The following is an 18,789-nucleotide window of genomic DNA, read 5'->3' as shown; positions in this document are numbered from 1 at the left end:
GTAACAGCAAGGAAAACATTCATCAAAATACCGTATTATTAAAAGTAGCTTAGATGGATTTTAAATGGACCAGCCATTAGAAGCTATTGAGACCCACCTGATCAGCCATGAACTCTGAGAGGTTAAGTGTGACGGCTTGGGAGAACTTAAATATTGGGACTCAAATAAATGCACAACTGAAGAGAAAAGGCAGAGTTATAAACGCCAATATAATTTGTTGATGCAACCATACATAGTGGTCCCCTTCTCTAATCTTTTATAAAGTTGCTAAGACAACTTTGTCTTGGCTAGCAGAGTACCAGATTTCAGTCCACACAGTGTAAGGGAGAAAAGTTCCTGTGGCTTGATCCACTGATCCTGTTTGAAGGCCTGAGCTTCAGTCTATCTCGATCATCTTTCTTGCTTGGTCAGTTTTCTCTCAGGATGAACAGCTCACTTTAAGATCCTTGGCCCAAGCTGGGAGTAACCTGCTCTCACTGCAGCCTGCTGTCTCTGTAAGGGGTGTTGTAAGATCTGCTGTAGCAGACAAACCTGTAAGTAATTAAAATGGGTAAGTTTTTATGCAAAATGTTTTCCTGAAAACAAGAAAAGTTTCTTCCACTTCATATTATGCACCCTCCTAGCTCCAGAAACTATTATTTTTGCTTACTATTTTTATACTTAAAGTTTGCTTACTATTATTAATGCTACTATTAATATAGTTGCTACTATTTATAAATAATACTATTACTACTTTTGTTAGTATTGTTAATAGTAATTGGTATTGGTACAGTGTTGATCAAAGTGTAGTATTGGTTCAAAAAGTAAATGCAACAACTCTTTCATTAATAATTATGCCAATTATTAATAAATATGTCAGGAAAGAATGAAATAATTTTACCTCTGAGAAATCATTCAAATTAGGTTTTTGCACTGCTGATTCTGCCATCCAGTTCCTAGGATTAACAGCTGAAACCAAAAGTATATTCAGTTAAATTTAGTTAGACATATTCAACAAGAGGAAACACAGTCATTGAAACATGTCATTGAAATCTTCAAGAAGGTTTAATCTGCAGATCAAGGAAAAAAAATGCATAAAAAGGAAAAGGAACTAATCTACTTATTTTGATGAGCTGTTAAAGGAACTTTTTTAACTTGCATAATCAGTGCGTCAAAGTACCAAACAAAGACTACAGTAATACAGAACATCGCACTGATACACAAAGGATTTCCTGTGGTGAACACCTGCAGACTTTTCAAATGTGATGAGTTTACCATGGCTTTGGTGCCTGCTATATTGTTGGAAAGCATATTTCAGTGTTGTCAGTACCTTCCTGGAGAGCATAAAAATTAGTCTTACATTACTTAATTTGAATAGGAATTATTAAGATAGCAATTAAAGTATATGTACTTAGATATCCCTTTTTCTGTATCATGTATCAAAACTTTAGCCATAAAAGCCTCTAATGTTTATTTCTGCTGTATTTTTAGAAACTACTTTATCAACTTTCCTTTTAATTTCTTGTTAGGGATAGTGGGAGGTTCCCCAGATTTTTCCTAACTGTCTGCTGTATCTTTTTGGAAACACTGATTACCACTGCACTGCATCTCTCGCATGTGCCAGGCTGTGTCTAAACAGCAGTAGGGAAATTGAAGGGATAGAAAATGAAACTGCTGAATTAGTAAACCAGGCTACATGTTACAGGACAGCAACTAAGAACTCATAAAAGGCATCCTGTCAAACTGTATGCCAAAGAGGATTCTCATAAGCACACATGGCTTTTATTATCGATTTTTTAGCAGATAATGTCAGTCAACTGCAATTAAAGCCTAGCATTCTACTTCAGAAAGTTTTCATTTTAATGAACAAAACAATGTTACTGATTAACTGTAACAAACGTTTCAAACTTGCATTGCAAATCTTAATTTGACGTGGGTCTGCATATTTTGCCAAATCCAGTAGCTGATTATTATGAAGAGATGAATTAGTGATAACAGAGACATTTCACCCATGGACTTGAAACCGGAAGTCTGTTATTTTTGGACATACACAAACTTATACTGTTCTTTCCATTTGTGTCTCAGCAGGTTTTATTTGCATAAATGTTACTTTTATATGTTTCTTTAAAAAAATATACATATATATTTATAAAATATTTCTGTAAATATCCTTACAGCGTATTTGAAAGATGATTTTAGAGAAAGCAGAATATTCATCAAAATCACCATCCCAAATTTCTCTCTACTCAATTAGTAAATAAAATTTCTCTAACCAATTAGTTACGATGTGATTAATAAATCATATTAGGAGGGAGATGATCAGAAACAATATTTGGATAAAAGGATTAAACTTAATCTATTTCCATTTCCCAATACACTGTATTCTTGCATCTCCTTTTACTGCTTCCTCAGCTTGCAAACATAACTTGTTTATCCTAGCTGACTACCAAGACAATTGATGTCTTTGAGAACAGCTCTGACTGGCTCTTCCTAAGGTTCTGTGGTTAGACAATCACAGGACTTTATTCATATTTAATAGCTCCCCATACAGAATTAGTGCCTAGCACAGTGAACAGACTCCTCTGTAATAAAGCACTGCTTCTAAAAAGCACCATTTAACCAGCCAACAAACTAGAATTTACTGAAGCTATGTAATCAGTAATGCATGATTATTTTATGTATCCAATACAATTAAATTCTGTTTGAAACAGAATGATAGCCATTTTAAACCACAAGATTTGACATACACAAGCATTACGCAAAGGGTCTTTATTTTATTTAGAAAAGTAAAGGACAAAAAGTCACCCTATGCTGTACATGCTGGACTCTGGCTGCCCATGTTCCTGCCAGAAAGGACAAGGTGAAGCTCTCTTACAAAATCAGAATATGGCCCGAAACCAGAAGCACTTCAGGTGGCATTTCCACTCCCTCCTTTATAAAAGCTGCACAGGTAATAGAACATTCCACCACAACATCCAGGTTCTGACTTCCATGAGAAAAAGGCAGAGGTGCAACCCATCCAGATACAGACATTCTTCATGTTCACATTACCCCTGTTCTGCATGTACTCCCAGATATTAAACAAAAGCCAAAAAATACAACCAGCTGTTTGGAACCCTGATAATCTCTACATAGTCTAACTGCTGAAGAACAGTGTTTTCCTACTTGGCAAAATAATCTGCTCTGGCCAAGTTTTTGATTTCATCTGGTAAATGGGTTTTCAATAACAAAGTGTGGTAACAATATAAAAAGAATATTTAAAAGGTGGAGAAGTTAACAAATGACTCATACAAAAAAAAAAAACATAACTCACATTAAACCCATGACTCATACTAGAGGAGAATATTTGGCCCAGAAATATATTCTTAACAATAGAAAACTGTCAAGTTTCACAAAGGCATTAAAAGTATCTAATTAAAACAAATGACAAGATAATTATGAAAGAGTAAGACAAGCCAGATAAGAAAAGGACAAAGCAGAAGACATTTTGTGCCCTTATGAGGATTTTATAATCTGGTCTACATTTTTTTTTTCCTGTTTCTTTTGTAAAGAAATACAATTAAAGACTTGTATTGGGATTTGGATTGTCAAAACTTTTTGAACAACTCCTAAGTTTAGGCAGTACAAGATAAAGTGCTGCTAAGAACTAAAAAGTAAATGAAGAAAGAAAAAAGATAATAAGTGATCAGCTTCAGTGCCTCAAGGTAAGGTACTTTGAGGAGTAAGATATTTTACTACACTTAGTAATGATGAGGGAAAGGTGATGAATAATGAGGTGTAATGGCAATGTATTCAAGGTCGGTCAGTACTAAAGACAGCAATATGAAATTTAGTGGGACTTACCAACCCACATAGAAGTCTAAAGAGCTGACGGTTTTGTCTTTAACATAAAATGGTGGATAAAAATGAACACTTGACTGAGTTGAGCCAGCTTTCTGCTGCAAATTGTACTGACGAGACAGCTGTTACAAGTAAATACTTAAACAACAAAAAAAAACAAACCAAAACAACTAAACAAGAAACAAAACACAATTTAAAGAGACCACAAGGGACATCAAAGAGATCTATTTAAATGTATGATGCAAAAGAGAACAAAAGCAAGAAAAGAACTCCATAAAAAAACTTCAGCCACACTGTTATGGAGCAGCTAGCAAAAATGTGACAAGATCTGTTGGGTTTTAAAAGTAAAATTAAATTTCAAAAAGAAATTAACATCAGTAGCCTGTTACAAATTTCTGCAGTTCTGCTGTATGGATATATTGTGATGACCAATTATATGGAAGAAAACTTAACTAGCATAACCATGAATCTTTGCATATCAAGTCTGGACTGCTACCAAAACAGACCACTAGAACTACTGTGATCCTGAAAGCAAAACCTTTTCCTTGTTTTGTCTGTCCTCTATACCACAGGATGCATGTGGAAAAACATGATGCTGATTTGCAGAAGACCATCCCCAAACTAGGATCCTTTCTGATTTGGAATAAAAACTCAGAACGTCATGATCTTCTCTAGAAGCAGATTCAAAAGCCACGGAAAAATATGAAGTGTGCTTAGACACTTTTCAGCATCAAATTTTAGCTAAGGAAAATAGCCAAGAGCCTCAGAGTCCCAAAGTTGAAACTTCTTAACCCTATCAAAACCCAGTGCTAAACCAAACCTTCCTTCTTGGTAACTGTTCTTATATTAACTTCCTAAAATACAAGTAAAATTGTGAGAAATATCTAACAAAAGAGCACAGCCATTTCCACTAGAAATGAGACTAAAAGACCCTGCAAAGCAGCACAATGTTGAAGCTTATAATATCTCTTGTGAAGAATTTGATCAGATCCTGCATTTCCTTCATTCCCATTTGGCTACAGATTTTCAGTTGCTCATTGTATTTTACAGGCAAATTTCACAAATTTATCACAGCTGGTATTTTAACAAAAATTGTTAACCAAAGAAATCTCATCAGTTGCTCAGTGAAGGACGGAAAGTACAGACCACTCCTCCCATGTCATTTTTATGTATATCTCTGTGTCAAAACAGAACTACAATAGTAATTATTCTGAAATCTAGCACAACCTAGAACCATAAGGACAAAAAAGGCATATGAAATCATGTTTGGGCCAGTTTACCAGATCTGCTAAAGATTTTGGAAAATCGCTGCAGCTTAACATTGCCTGCTTTGGCAAATACACATCTGGTGTTATTTTTACACTTGAAACTGCCTCAGACTTACCAATTCAATCTCAAGAGGTACATAGTAACCCATTCTGAAAATAACTTGTGTTTACCCAGATCCCGGGGAGTCCAGGACTCCTGAAGAGAAAGAAACAGTTAATGGTGGGTAATGGGGATTTTGTTCCTGTTAAGAAAAAAAACAAAGTAAAGCAAACAAATGTCTTTGGTTCAACCCCAGCCGGCAAGTAAGCATCACACAGCCACTTCCTCACTCTGCCTGGTGGGATGGGGAGAGAATCAGATGATGGGAGGGGAAAACTAAGGAGAATAGACACAATAGGAGATGAAAAAGGGTGAGAAGAGAGAACTTGAAAAAGGCAATTGGAGAGAAACTAGAGCTTGGAGTTGTGGCCTCCAGTGCTGGACAACAACAACAAACGAGGCTTCCCTGGCTGACTACACTGAGCTAACAGCTGCTTCATATTGCAGCTGATGCAAATACCAGAGAAAATAGCCAAAAAAGAGAGAAAGTAGCCAAAAAAGAGAGAAAGTAGCCAAAGCTCACAGACAAAGCATGCACTTCAGAGAAAGAACAGATTAGAAAGACATGGACATAGATAAAAGGAGGTAAACAGCAGATATACAAGAGAAAATGGGCAAAAGCTAAGTAAGGGAAATTAAAAGCAAGAACAAATTGAAGTTTAGATCACATCTGTGGAGTTTTTTTAGAGGAATATAATGAAAACCACATTTGAGTATAAAAATGAGTTAATATTACAGATGTGACTAAGAGCTGGGGGTCTGGCAGGTGGATTACAGGTGAGTGTGGGAGTCACGCATTAGTTCAAAGCTGTGCAGGGCTAAGCTGCTTTAGGAGGAATTTGAGAATGTTTCCAGTTAATACTAAACATAAGTATTCCCATTTCTTAGGTCAATTTTGGTGTGCAGCTTCAAAAAATGCAAGTGATCTACAGACCAAGATGAAAACTTGCTTTGCTACTAGCAAAGTATTAATGTGAATAAACAGCAGATGAAATTACTTTTGTACTTAAAAAAATCTTTAAAAAAAATAGAACTTTCTACCAGCATAAAACTGTACCTGCTTTTACCACATCACTTCTGGGACTCGGAACTTGTGGGCTAAATAACACCCTTGCGTGGGAAAAAAAGAAAAAAAAGGCCTAGTTTTCTTTCCAGACCATGTTCTTAGAAGCTTTCTTTTCAGAATTTCTCCTCTGCACTTTTATCTACTGATTATTTACCTAGCATCAAAGTCCAGTTCAACCATTTCAGTTATATTTCCACTTCTAAAGACTACACTATATCCAGGTAAGAAGTTTTAATACTTCTATCTCTTTTGTACTTGGTCCTAAAGAATACATTTAGGCTGAGTTAGCAGCAACATGGGATGGGATACCAAGCTGAGCAGGACACAGTAACAAAATGTGTTCCTACGCTTCAAGCTACATTTAGAACCCATCTTCTGTCCAAGGAAGGGCAGCAGCCACTATGGGCTGAGATTCTAGCAGGAGTTTATGACAAGATGGAATCTCACTTACCATTAGATACCAAGACAAGTGGATGAGCCTGAGAGCTGAGGTTTAGGCCACCTGGTAAACCCATGTTAGGAATAGTCTGAATGACCCAAGGTTGAACCTTTCCTTATGATCCCTGTCCAACTTCACTTGTGTCTTATGAAATACTATTGGAAGGTATTCTCAAGCAACATACACACACACAAAAAAAAAAAGAAAAAAGAAAAAGAAAAGGAAGGGATGTGGGAGGAAAGCTCTTCCTAGCAGACCCATCTTGAATGTGAAATCACATTCCCACCTGTGTATGAATATTTATAACTGCTCATATTGGACCTGTACCAGAGGTGGAAAATCTGACTTCAGCCCACTTCATTAATGTATCTTTCATTAGCACTCTTTTTTAATGTATCCTTCATTAACAGACACAGGCTTAACATGGGGTGGTAGCACAACACAGATATATGAGTCTCCCCCCCCACCCCGTCCCTTAATAATGTAACAACGACACATTTCCCAGACAAATCATGGCTTGAGACATCCTCTATTATATCAGGGTTATGTCCAACTTGCTTTACTCATTTAACTATTCCTAAAATTGGATTATTATATTAATACCTCAGGAATGTGGAGCTCCTTTAACTGGTCTTCAGTAGTTTCACTGAGCTGTCGAAATATTATTTCAATGACATTTACATTGAAAAGTAATTTCAATGTGAGGTCAGCCTTTGTATCTTCCATAAGCTAGTGAAATAAAGATAATTCCATCAGTGGTTTTGAAATATGTGGTATCCGTTCAGAACTTTCCCAACAAAATTAGCAAAGCAAACTCACTTTTAGGAGGAAAGCAATCAAATAATTATCATCCTCATTCTCCCCAAGACCCATATTTGTTTTAAATAGTTCTGTAAAGCTGAAAAATACTAACAAAGTAAGGAAACTGTTACATAATATTATTTATATTATTGTGACAAGGAGGTTTGAGTTCTGGAACTGCATATGGATGTAATAGCGGTCACCATACTACTTCAAAACCTGGGAAGCTCTGCAAAAACAAAAGCAATGTCAGATCTATGGAACTAAAATATTATTATGAGTACAATCCTACTGTACACTAAACAAAACTTCTTCTGACTGGTATCTCACAAACATTGTTATTCTGAATCTACTGGGATCTGTAGTGGGAAAAAGACTGAGGGGAAACACTTTCACAGGCTTCAAATATACAAACAGCTGCTGCAAAGAAGAAAAAATCCTTTTCATACTGAGTAACATGTCATGAGTTTAAACTGCACAACTGAAGGTTTATATCAGGAATCTTTACAATAGGATATTAAAATACTACCTCATTACTTCAGGAGGATGCATGGTTTTTATCAGTAAGCATCTTAGAGAACAAGCTAGACAAACTTAGAATAGAAAACTGTGGGCAAAGAACCTACCTTAGTGAAAAGAGAGTGGACAACAGAACATCTAGGACCACCTGCCAGTCATATTTTGCTATTATTTATGGCTAATGAAAACCTTTCTCCCCTTCCTCCAACCTTACTCTGCCAATAATTACTTCAGAACCAATTTCCACTTAGAAAAGAAGATTTTTAAAGGCTAATCCCTTTCTTTCCTATGCATACGGTGATTAGATGGTCTCCCATCTCACTAGTTCTTTCAAGCATTAAGATATTTTAAGGATTACTTACAGCTGCTTTTGCCTGGGATCCAATAAAGGTTTTAGAGCTTGTAACAGCTTGCTTAGATTAAACAGCAAAACATTTGCCTGGTTTCCCATTTTATACCTCCTTTCATCATCAGACGTGTTTGGAACAAGATCTGTCTCAAACAAAACATTACTTTTCCACAAGAGAGTAATTACAATAAACAATCAATGTTAAAATATTGACGTGTATCCACTGTTATATTTACATAGCAAACTAATAAAAGCCCTGAAGTTGCTAAATATTTAAAATTAGATCACAAGGTTACTTATTTACAGTGAATTAACTCAAGATCTATTATTTGGAAATATATTAAAGTATATAAATATACTTCCCCAACCTGCAGCGGGGAAGGGGGGGTCAACAAGTGGCTGAGTGGGTTCTTAATTGCTAACTGGGGTCAATCCACCAGATCGAAAACCAGAAAAGCCCTGTGGTTTTGTTTGTTTCTTTGTTTTTCAAATACAATAGAAACAATATAACATTTATTCTCATGAGACTTCCTTAATTTGAGGCTGCAATCTCACAAAAACAGCGAGATAACAACTGACTCTGAAGATTATTATTTATAGGTTGCATCTGAGTAATCAAATAATATGCATTTATGTATATACTGGACCGATATCTATCAATCCCAGACTGACTGAATTCATACTTTCAAAGAAACATTGCCATGGCTGTGTTGGTCTGATTTGTTTTCATCCAACATGTAATTGTTGTGACTATAAAGCTAGAACATGATGCATGCAAAGTTATTATATGACACTTTTGCTTTTGGCTGTTTACAGCAACAGAGTTTTTAATTTTCTAGGTTTCTGTTGTAACATCTGTTCAATTCATGAAGTTCAACTGGAAACACTTATGAAAATAGGGTTAGTAGTGATATTTCATTAAAATTGCCTTGGATTGCCATGGAACTGGCCTCTGATAATTCCCCCCCCCCCCCCAAATTCTTTAAACATCTCTTAAAACTCCTAATAATGTTAGTTTTTACGTATACAGAAACTACATAAAGAATTTATTTTAAGTAAAAAAATACATTTAAAAGCAGGTGGTACACTTACTTGGGTCATGAGAATCCATAAATCCAAATGGATCATAGTCTATTGTTATGGATAATAAACTGAAGTTATCTGTATTGTACACACCTACAATTAAACAAGAAGAAACAGAAGTTAAACTTCTACCTGAACTGTGTGGTCGATATAAAATCTGCTGTGAAATAGATACACTGAATCTGCAGAACTTTGGAGCAGTTACCTTTCAGAAATTAGACTCTAGAAAATCAAGCTGTCTCTCTCACTCGACCTGACATGTATTTTAAGGACGAAAAAGAGAACCTGTTACTGCATTATCTTGCATCTGATTTCTATACCTAGGTGGCACTGTTCCCTTTTCATTTCAGTGCTGCACAGCATTGAAACAGCGTCTTGCAAATCGGTGATTAGCTGCTTCCTTGCAAGTTCGCCGCGTGCTGTATTAGCAAGACAATGCTATTGTCTTATTCATAATATAAATCTGAAGGAAAGGTGGTCAGCACTGTATCCTATTCACTATAAAAGGCCATGTTTTTAATCAAATTCAGAGCAACTAAACTTCTATATGACATTAACATATGGTCTTTGTACATCAGACTATCCCAACAATTCTGAGAACTATTGCTCCTATATTCTTGCTTCTGTCAGAAACACTCATGATTTGAAGGACTGGAATGTACTCCAGCTGAAAAAAAAACACCTTTCTATATTAACGCATAACAGATACTGCTGTAGACAAAGACATCAGAAGAACTGAAGAACAAAGTGACAAATAAAAGCCATCTTTAAGTATATGACCATTAAAAGTTACTCCTGTAAAGCCAATGCTATCAGCTGCAGCTTACCATGTGCAAACCCCACAGACATCCACAATGCAATCAGATCTGCAGTCTCCAATAGACGACTGCAGAGAAAAATTCCTAAAATCAACACATCTTTTACATCAAGTCCTCTGAATCAAAAATATGGAATACAAGAAATATCATAAACATTTGATTCACTTTAGAAATATGTCATACATTCTATTTTTAAATGAATATCTCTGTCAGGACCTTTCATTCACATTCTAAGTTAAGCAACTGCACAACAGCCTTACCAGAAAAGGCTATATATGGTTAAATAAGTACATACGTATGCCCTAAAAGCAATTAAAGAGTAGAAAAGAAGAAATAAAGACACTATACATACCAGAGTATATACTATATAGACCGAATTTATATTAGCAAGAGAAAATTCATCACTTTATGGACACTGTTCACTTGAAATCCGAACAGAAAGAGAAAAAAAAAAAAAGAAACAGATAATGAAAGCTTCCCAATAAACATTTCCCCAATGAAAAGTGGTGGAAAATGTACATACTTGAGAGAAAAAAGATTTCAAGAAGCAGTTTTACTGAAAAGAATTAACAAACTTCAGCTAATAAAGCCTGGAAGCTTATTTCAAATTTAAAAACCTTCTAAAACTTGAAACTTTGAAAAGATTTGTATAATTTTTCTTCACATGCTTGCAGAAAATAACTTTTTAAAAAAGACATCTTTGAAGATACAAAGCTTTAAAGAGGAGCTGCGGACATTTAGTACACTTAGGAGCTCCCTGTACACTTAGGAGCTCTGACCCTTGTGGTCAGAGCCAGCCAGGGCCAGACACAGGAAGCTGTAAGCACCATCTACATGTGGGGTAGAGTAGCCTGGGCAAGGATTGGACCTGGGCAAAGGCTGTGTGGCTACACACACAAATGTCTAGATTCTACCTTCTAATCAGATTGTTGGGGCAAATCACTGAATTCTCCTCAAACTGTGATGATTTTATCAGAGTACCTAGCACTTAACCTTCAGAAGGGTGTCCAACCGAGTGTCTCTGGATTTTAGCTGGTTGCTCCAAAGCATCCTCTCTCAGGAGGACCAATTCTGAGGAGGAAGCACAGTCACACTAGCCTTGGTGAGGCCTCCTCCAAAACAGGCAGAAAGGAGCTGTCTATTTTGTGTAAATACAATTGATCTTTACATGTGCTTTAAATCCAAACCAAACCAAAGCAAAACTTAAAACCTGCTCTTTAATTCAGTCTTTCAGTTTTAAAACTAAAATCTGCTGTGAGATTTAAAAAAAAAAGAGTATGGAGAGATGCTGGAAGTTAAACTGAATTATCAGTTACTACAATGTACATCTGCTGCCCATTTTTAAGCACCCCAGAACAATTTGTATTGCTCCTGAGGAAAAATGACCAACTTTTAAATATTTACAGTAGACCAAAAATTTGTCATGCTAATTGCCTGACACACATACTTCTGTGGTTCTGCATGTTTTTGGAGAATACTTTGTACAACATACTTATCCCAGTGATTTATTTCATATTTCTGTTAATTCAGCTTCACAGGCAACTATGAGAAATGTAGCAACTTATGCTTTAAATTTACAAATCTTTCCAAATCAAACAACTACCCCACTAGTGCTCAGTTAGCAGAACTACTTCAGCTGTAAGACTCTGCTCATTTTGTAAGATCCAGACCTAAGTGGTTTTACCCCTATGAGGTAAGATCTTTTTTATGCTTGCATAAAACCATCAGGTTATCTTTCTAAATTATGCAATCTTCCTTTCTAAGTAATTTATGTTTTAATTCCAACTGTATATACACATTCTAATACATATTTGATTGTTAAGAAAAATAATATAGTTACTATGAAGATTAAATCCAAACCTTTGTAAGGCCAATCCCCCAGAATGACCTAAGATTTCTAAGGATCCTGTATAAAACCATGATTTGGCAAGATGTAGCACTATTGCACCTTAAATACAGACATGTGTTTAAATGTAAACAAGAGTATGAGCAAAATAACACAGTTCCATAGTAAAAGCTGTCATCTGTTGTTTCTATAGATACAGAATTTATACATGCGTAGTCAAACTGGTATCTTTGCAAGTATACTTAATGCACAGCAGATGAGTATGTATAATACTACATTACAACACAATTTTAATGATAAAGCTTAATTTGCTACACCAGCAGACACAGGCAAAATTCCAGTACTGCATTAATATCAGAGTTACTCCAGAGACGTTAGAAACAAAGGAAGAACCAGCATAAGCAGATTTTTTTCCCCACACTGTGTCATCCCACTCTTTTTCAGAGCAGGTGTAGATGATCTAGCAGAGGCACAGCCACAGTATTGTTCCCATAATCCTAGTACTGCTATCAGAACAATGGAAAATTTCCCTAGTTTTCAGTGTCATTTTTGTAATGGCAGGTGAAAATAAAAATTATACCCCCACAAAACATATGCCACAGTCATAATAGATCTGTTCATAGGGCTTCATTTCTTTAACTATGACATTTTTCAGACTGATTTTATCTGAAGAGGTTTTATATCTTAATAAATGAAATGAAGCCTAGTTAGTACTTTTTAATACACACAGATGACATATTAAGATTCATTTTTGCAATGGAGAATTACGTTACAGTCTTGCAACATATTATTCCTATTATTCTGAAATATGTTCATTACCTCTTTCTTAATATTTCCATGATGAAGCTGGTCTCTTCACACATCACCACCACTTACAACTAAGCTGTAACAAGCAAGGAATAAACATTAACTTATTTCAGGAAAAAATAATTTACAATAGAGATCAAGTCATATTTCGTATAACTATTTCTTTAATAAAAAGAAGGATTTTTTTTGCTGGCATATTATAAATGACGCTGGCAAACAGTAAGTTGAGGCTTACCAAGCTTCATTAGCAAGATACATTTATTTTGTATTAATACAATGTTGTCCAATTTCAATTACTTACCCCCATCTTGCAGACACGGTTGCATTCAAAAAAACTCCTGCATTCATTTGGAATCTCAGTGACATATAAGTGTGATGAGTCACAAGTATAAGTCACAATTTCCCCAAGGACAACAGCAAAGTTAGGACAGAGAAATTAGAAACCAAAATCTTGCATCAGATGGAGATTGCCTTTTACTTGAGCCAAAACTGTGGTCTCAGGAACTTTGGGGACAGATCTAGGACCCTTAGCAATCAGAAACCTGTAAAGATACATACACCCCTACTATAAAAATAGTTTTCAAACATTCCCTATAGTTGGTAAGTACATTACTTGAGGAAAGGCAGTAGGAGACCAGACGTACGCTCAATCACAGTTTATGGAGCACTGAAATTGCTCTTACACCAGAGAAGCTGGAACAACACTCACAGAAGGACAGATTATATCCCTCCCTGCCCCTGGTTCTAGCTTAAGGGCTGGACTTTACACTCCCAAGTGCTCTGCTGGCTGTTTTGCATGAACATCAAGCTCAACGAAAGTAAAGGCCACTCTGAAAACTATGCAGATTGGCTCACTTTTTTGACCTAATGCATAACACTGCTCACTGATAGTCCCAGTATGTGATTAAAAAGGTACCATATGAAGAAGTGTTCTTTATTTGGCAGTACAACCATAAACTGTAGCACCCCATTGGGAACACAGTACTTAAAATTAATAGAGCAAACCAACCTGCTGGGTGTTCTGGGATAAGCCGTAAGGCTTTTCCCCACACTTCTGCCAAGACTTGACAAGACCTCTAGAAGTGCATCCTACCAGCCTCAGTATAACAGCTCCCTATTGGGAAGAATATGGGTATCAGCAGGGTTTTTTCCAAATGAAGTCTTGCAAACAGTCTGGAGAGGCTGTACAGCAGTTAAGAGCCAGGCATTTAACAAATTTGCCAGCAGAGAACTAAAGCACACTGTGTACTCTATAGAATTCGTGCACAGCTAAGGCGTAATTTCATACTGGTTTTGCGCTGAACATTTTGTTGAGACAGCCAAAAAAGGCTATAACCTTGCCAGATGCTGTCTGCTGATATGCAGACAGATTTAAAGTTTTACATGAACAGCAAACAGCAAAGGGTCTCAAGGCGAAGTCAGTGAATAAATCATCAAAAAAGTCATTTACAAACACCGCACTTCAACAGAACAAATGAAATGTGTTAAAATTAATGCTAGAGAGGTTTGCAGACACTTTGCAAATATAGACACCTAGCAATGTGGCAATTGAGTACAGGCTTTTTCTGCAGAACATTTACTTTCATTAAAGCCTGAAATACCAGATTACATATATCAGACTACTTGGAACACAAAACAAACTTGACATTTTAAACACAATCACCTGAAAAAAATCAGTTTGCTTAGTTTTGAGAAAATCATCCAAATGAATGAATGCATTAGTCTTCTAATGAGGAGTGGATGAGGAGCCAACAGAAAGCTTATTGGTTAGGATTAAAAAGAGAGCAGGGACAGGTGACATAGTGGGGTTCTGCTACAGGCTGCCTGACCAGTAAGACCGAGGGGATGAGGCACTATATAGACAGACAGGAGCAGACACATTTTCACAAGCTGTGATCCTCACTGGGGACTTCAACCACCCTGATACCTGTTGGAGGGATAACACAGCAGGGCATAAGCAATCCAGGAGGTCCTGGAATGCAGTGATAATAATGTCCTTCTCCAAGTGACAGAGAAGCCAATGAGGAGAGAGGCTATGCTGGACCTTGTTCTCACCAACAGGGAGAGGATGATGGGGAGTGTGAAGCTCCAGAGCAGCCTTGGTTGCAGTGACTATGAAACTGTGAAGTTCAAGATCCTTAGGGCAGCAAGGAAGGCACACAACAAGCTCACTGCCCTGGACTTCAGCAGAACAGACCTCAGCTTCTTCAGGGATCTGCTTGATAGAATACCATGGGATAAAGAAGATGACCTAGAGAAGAGTGACCCAAGAACGCAGGTTAATATTCAAGGATCACCCCCTCCAAGGTCAGGAGTGATGCATCCCAACAGAAATGAAGTGAGGCAAAATTGCCAGGAGGCCTGTATGGATAAATAAAATGCTCCTGCACAAACATAAACACAAACAGGAAGGCTACAGAGCATGGAAGCAAGGATGGGAGGAATACAGAGAAAATAACCAAGCAGCCAGAGATCAGGAAAGCTAAAGCCCTGATAGAATTACAAATGGTCAGGGACATCAAGGGCAACAAGAAAAGCTTCTGTAGGTACAGGAGGGTTAAAAAGAAGACAAAGAAAAATGTGGGCCCTCTCCAGAAGGAAACAGGGGACCTGGTTACCTAGGACATGGAGAAGGCTGAGGCACTCAACAACATTTTTGCCTCAGTCTTCACTAGCAAGAGCTCCAGCCACACTGCCCAAGTCTCAGAAGGCAAAGGCAAGGACTAGGAGATTGAAGAACTGCTGTAGGAGGAGATCAGGTTGAGGACCATCCAAGGAACCTGAAGGTGCACAAGTCCATGGGTGCTGAAGAAACTGGTGGATGAAGTAGCTAAGCCACTCTGCTATTTGAGAAGTCATGGCAGTCCAGTGAAGTTCCCACTGACTGGAAAAGAGTGAATATAACCCCAGCTTTTAAAAAGAGAAAAAAAAAAGATCCAAGGAACTACAAGCCAGTCTCATCTCAGTGTCCCACAAGAACATGGAGCAGATCCTCCTGGAAACTGAGCTAAAGCACATGGAAAATGAGGTGATTGATGACAACCAACATGGCTTCAATTAAGGGTAAATTGTGCCTGATAAATTTGGTGGTCTTCTAGAACAGGCTGTGGCTGCCCCATCCCTGGCAGTGTTCAAGGCCAGGTTGGACTGGGCTTGGAGCAGTCTGACCTAGCAGAAGGTGGCCCTGCCTGTAGCAAGGAGTTGGAACTAGATGGTCTTTAAGGACCCTTCCAATCCAAACCATTCTGTGATTATATGTTTCTGTGGTTAAAACAGAATTAGTTTTAAATTATTTTTGTTTATAAAATCTCCCTTTCTGCTCAAGAGGTGTTTGCACAAATAAGGAATACCTACATTCAGTCCTACTTCCAATATTAACACCTATCCATCTGACATTTTTCCTACCAGTCATAAAAATTACAACTAGACGACTATGCCAATACAGAATTAGCCACTTTCAATATTTTCCTGATTCTAGAAAAATACATCCAAATGCTTAGCTCTAGTGTAACAGAAGACTCATTTATTAACCATATAAAAATGTATTAATAGACTCACTGATTATCCACATATGCTAAAGATATTATTATTATTATTCTTTACAAAGCAGCAGTCTAGTCCTGATGGTTTTACAGGTCTTTTGGTGAGTAACAAGGTAGAGAACAATTCTGAATTATTTTTAAGAGAAGAAACTCCTGATTGCAGTATCATAAAAGCTGGAGAGGGAAATTAGTGTCAGATATAAACACTTGATCTAACTTTCACTTTAAACTTTCTTTACAAAATGAACCAGATTTCAGATTAAGGTAATTCAGTTCTACAAGTGAACAAGAGCAGTTCACTGCAAGAAAGAAACAGTACAGAATATTGTATCTAAACAAAGTAATACTGTAAAGCATACCAAAGACAAAAGTGAATAGATTAATTGCTGGAGCTCATTATTACTGCAAAGTTTTATCCAAAAATCTGTGAAAATGGAGGGGCATATTTGTTTCTGATTGTACACATATGAAACCAAAGATCTCCCCTCCTGGAAACAGAAATACTGTCCTGCTTTATTGATGCTCACTGAAACTCAGGTACAAAATTACCTGCAAACTAGGTACCGTGAAAAAAACACATAGCAGCTCTGCCTGTAGGAATTCCAAGATAGTGCATGGCCTCACTACACAAAAACTCTCACATAAAAGAACAAAGCACAGCTCTTCCATTGCCATTCATATGAAGAATACAGAAACAAGGAGTAGGTCATAAAATCAAACCAAATTTCAAAGAGAAAACATCCATTTTGGGTGTACATAGATTAACTGCAGCTTGCCTGGAGCACGGGGTCCTTCCTGACCCTTTTAAGTGCATGCCTGCAAAAGTAGCATTAACACTTCTAACAATATACCTTGAGCTATCCACGAACCAGCTAAACAGAATACCAAGTTGAATCAGTCACTTAAAAGTCACACCTACTTGAATATACTCCGATCAAGTGGGCTCTTCATCACCCAGCTGACCTGCCCAGCTGCCAAACTGCCAAAAAATTAAAATCAAGTTATTTTATTCTATCATTTATAGCAGTTACACTGAAAACAGTACAAGCTACACGTAGGTTCTCTGTGATCTACACAATATAATGAGACATTTGCTCAGGTAGTCATTAAGATGTTGATCCCTAAAGCTGTATTTCCACACCCACACCAATAATGAATCAGAAAACCACAGAAAAAGAATAACACCAATAATCCTTTGTTGTTGTTTTTCCTCTACCTTCCAGCTATGATGCACAGCTACAGCTCTGTCTCTTTTGTATAATGAGCCTCTAAACTGACACAAGTTATAATTTTTTTCTTAATTGGAAATTACAAATCAAATTCTACTATTCTTCTCCATGAATAATTTTATGAAACTTAACTCTTAGTAATCACGGTATTGCAGTGAGGCTTTGCCCTTCTTCACTCCTCTAAGCTGATAATACCTATCATGAATCGGAGCTTGTTAGGCTGCAGTGGTGCTAAGAAGGCTCCACAGCTAACAGAGGTTAAAAAGATAATTTGCTCCTGACATAAACATAAGCATAGAAACTAGACATGGTACCATGAAAGAATATCATAGTTCTCTTCCATCTGCAGCCCCTTATGAAGAACAAATCTGCAAGCAAAATGTTCCTCAATATATATACTCACAGGCATATGCTCTTACAGGTATTATCAAGATACAATTCACATGAAAACCTACATAATTCCACCTGGAAGACTGAGTGCCACAGTTACATGATGGCCCCCATACCTATGGGCCAATGGAAGAGACCCAACTATCACTTTCCCACCACTGACAAACTGAAGAAAATCAGATGTCCCTTTGAGAGACATTAAATATTTTCAAGAACTTCCTGGAGAAAAAAGTAATACAGATGGTACTTGTAGATGGTCATATTTTCAGTGGTAATGAATGTGTTTTCTCTACAGATTTTGTTATGAAGAGACATCTGACAATATGTTTTAAATGTTCTATGTGTTTAAAGTATGTATTGATAAGACGCTTTCACAATAAATAGCATATGAATATTAAGGTATATTTTAGAACATGTATTAACAATCTCTATTAATTAGAGAGGAATTTAAAAAAAAAAATAAAATAGCCAGCCTTTGAAACAGCTACAAAATGAACTCTAGATTTAAAGGGTGTAGGATAGACAACTGAAAAAATGCAACGCCTCACCTGGATCACATCAATTTGCCTGGATCACATCAATTGGAAAAGGATCTGCAAACATGAAAGAGTCAAGAAATGTTTTTAAAAACAAGTAATCATATTATTCTTAATACCTTTTCTCTTAAATCCAATCAAAATACTTCAGAAACAATTAAAACCTGACTCTTTACC

At 36.8% G+C, this 18,789-nt stretch overlaps 1 protein-coding gene across 1 annotated transcript in view; it reads right to left on the bottom strand.

Moving 5' to 3' along the window:
- LOC134171390 (protein adenylyltransferase SelO-like) overlaps positions 1-18,789 on the bottom strand; it is a 36,992-nt gene extending 18,203 nt beyond the window's left edge. The window contains 22 exon segments of the mRNA XM_062633524.1: positions 98-462; positions 465-531; positions 881-935; positions 5,204-5,283; positions 7,296-7,421; positions 7,512-7,590; positions 7,672-7,722; positions 8,375-8,504; positions 9,454-9,537; positions 10,272-10,323; positions 10,326-10,346; positions 11,748-11,762; positions 12,074-12,213; positions 12,927-12,991; positions 17,036-17,134; positions 17,234-17,273; positions 17,371-17,406; positions 17,409-17,436; positions 18,177-18,277; positions 18,280-18,295; positions 18,550-18,636; positions 18,638-18,789. Of these exon segments, the coding sequence (XP_062489508.1) occupies positions 419-462; positions 465-531; positions 881-935; positions 5,204-5,283; positions 7,296-7,421; positions 7,512-7,590; positions 7,672-7,722; positions 8,375-8,504; positions 9,454-9,537; positions 10,272-10,323; positions 10,326-10,346; positions 11,748-11,762; positions 12,074-12,213; positions 12,927-12,991; positions 17,036-17,134; positions 17,234-17,273; positions 17,371-17,406; positions 17,409-17,436; positions 18,177-18,277; positions 18,280-18,295; positions 18,550-18,636; positions 18,638-18,679 (1,458 nt within the window). The 5' untranslated portion in view covers positions 18,680-18,789 and the 3' untranslated portion in view covers positions 98-418.

Source organism: Pezoporus occidentalis, unplaced genomic scaffold, assembly GCF_034315485.1.
Source record: "Pezoporus occidentalis ecotype Australia unplaced genomic scaffold, CSIRO_AGI_Poc_V1 ctg40, whole genome shotgun sequence".
NCBI classification, from domain to species: domain Eukaryota; kingdom Metazoa; phylum Chordata; class Aves; order Psittaciformes; family Psittacidae; genus Pezoporus; species Pezoporus occidentalis.
The sequence above is the reverse complement of the archived record's forward strand: the minus strand, read 5'-3'. Positions and strand labels throughout refer to the sequence as shown.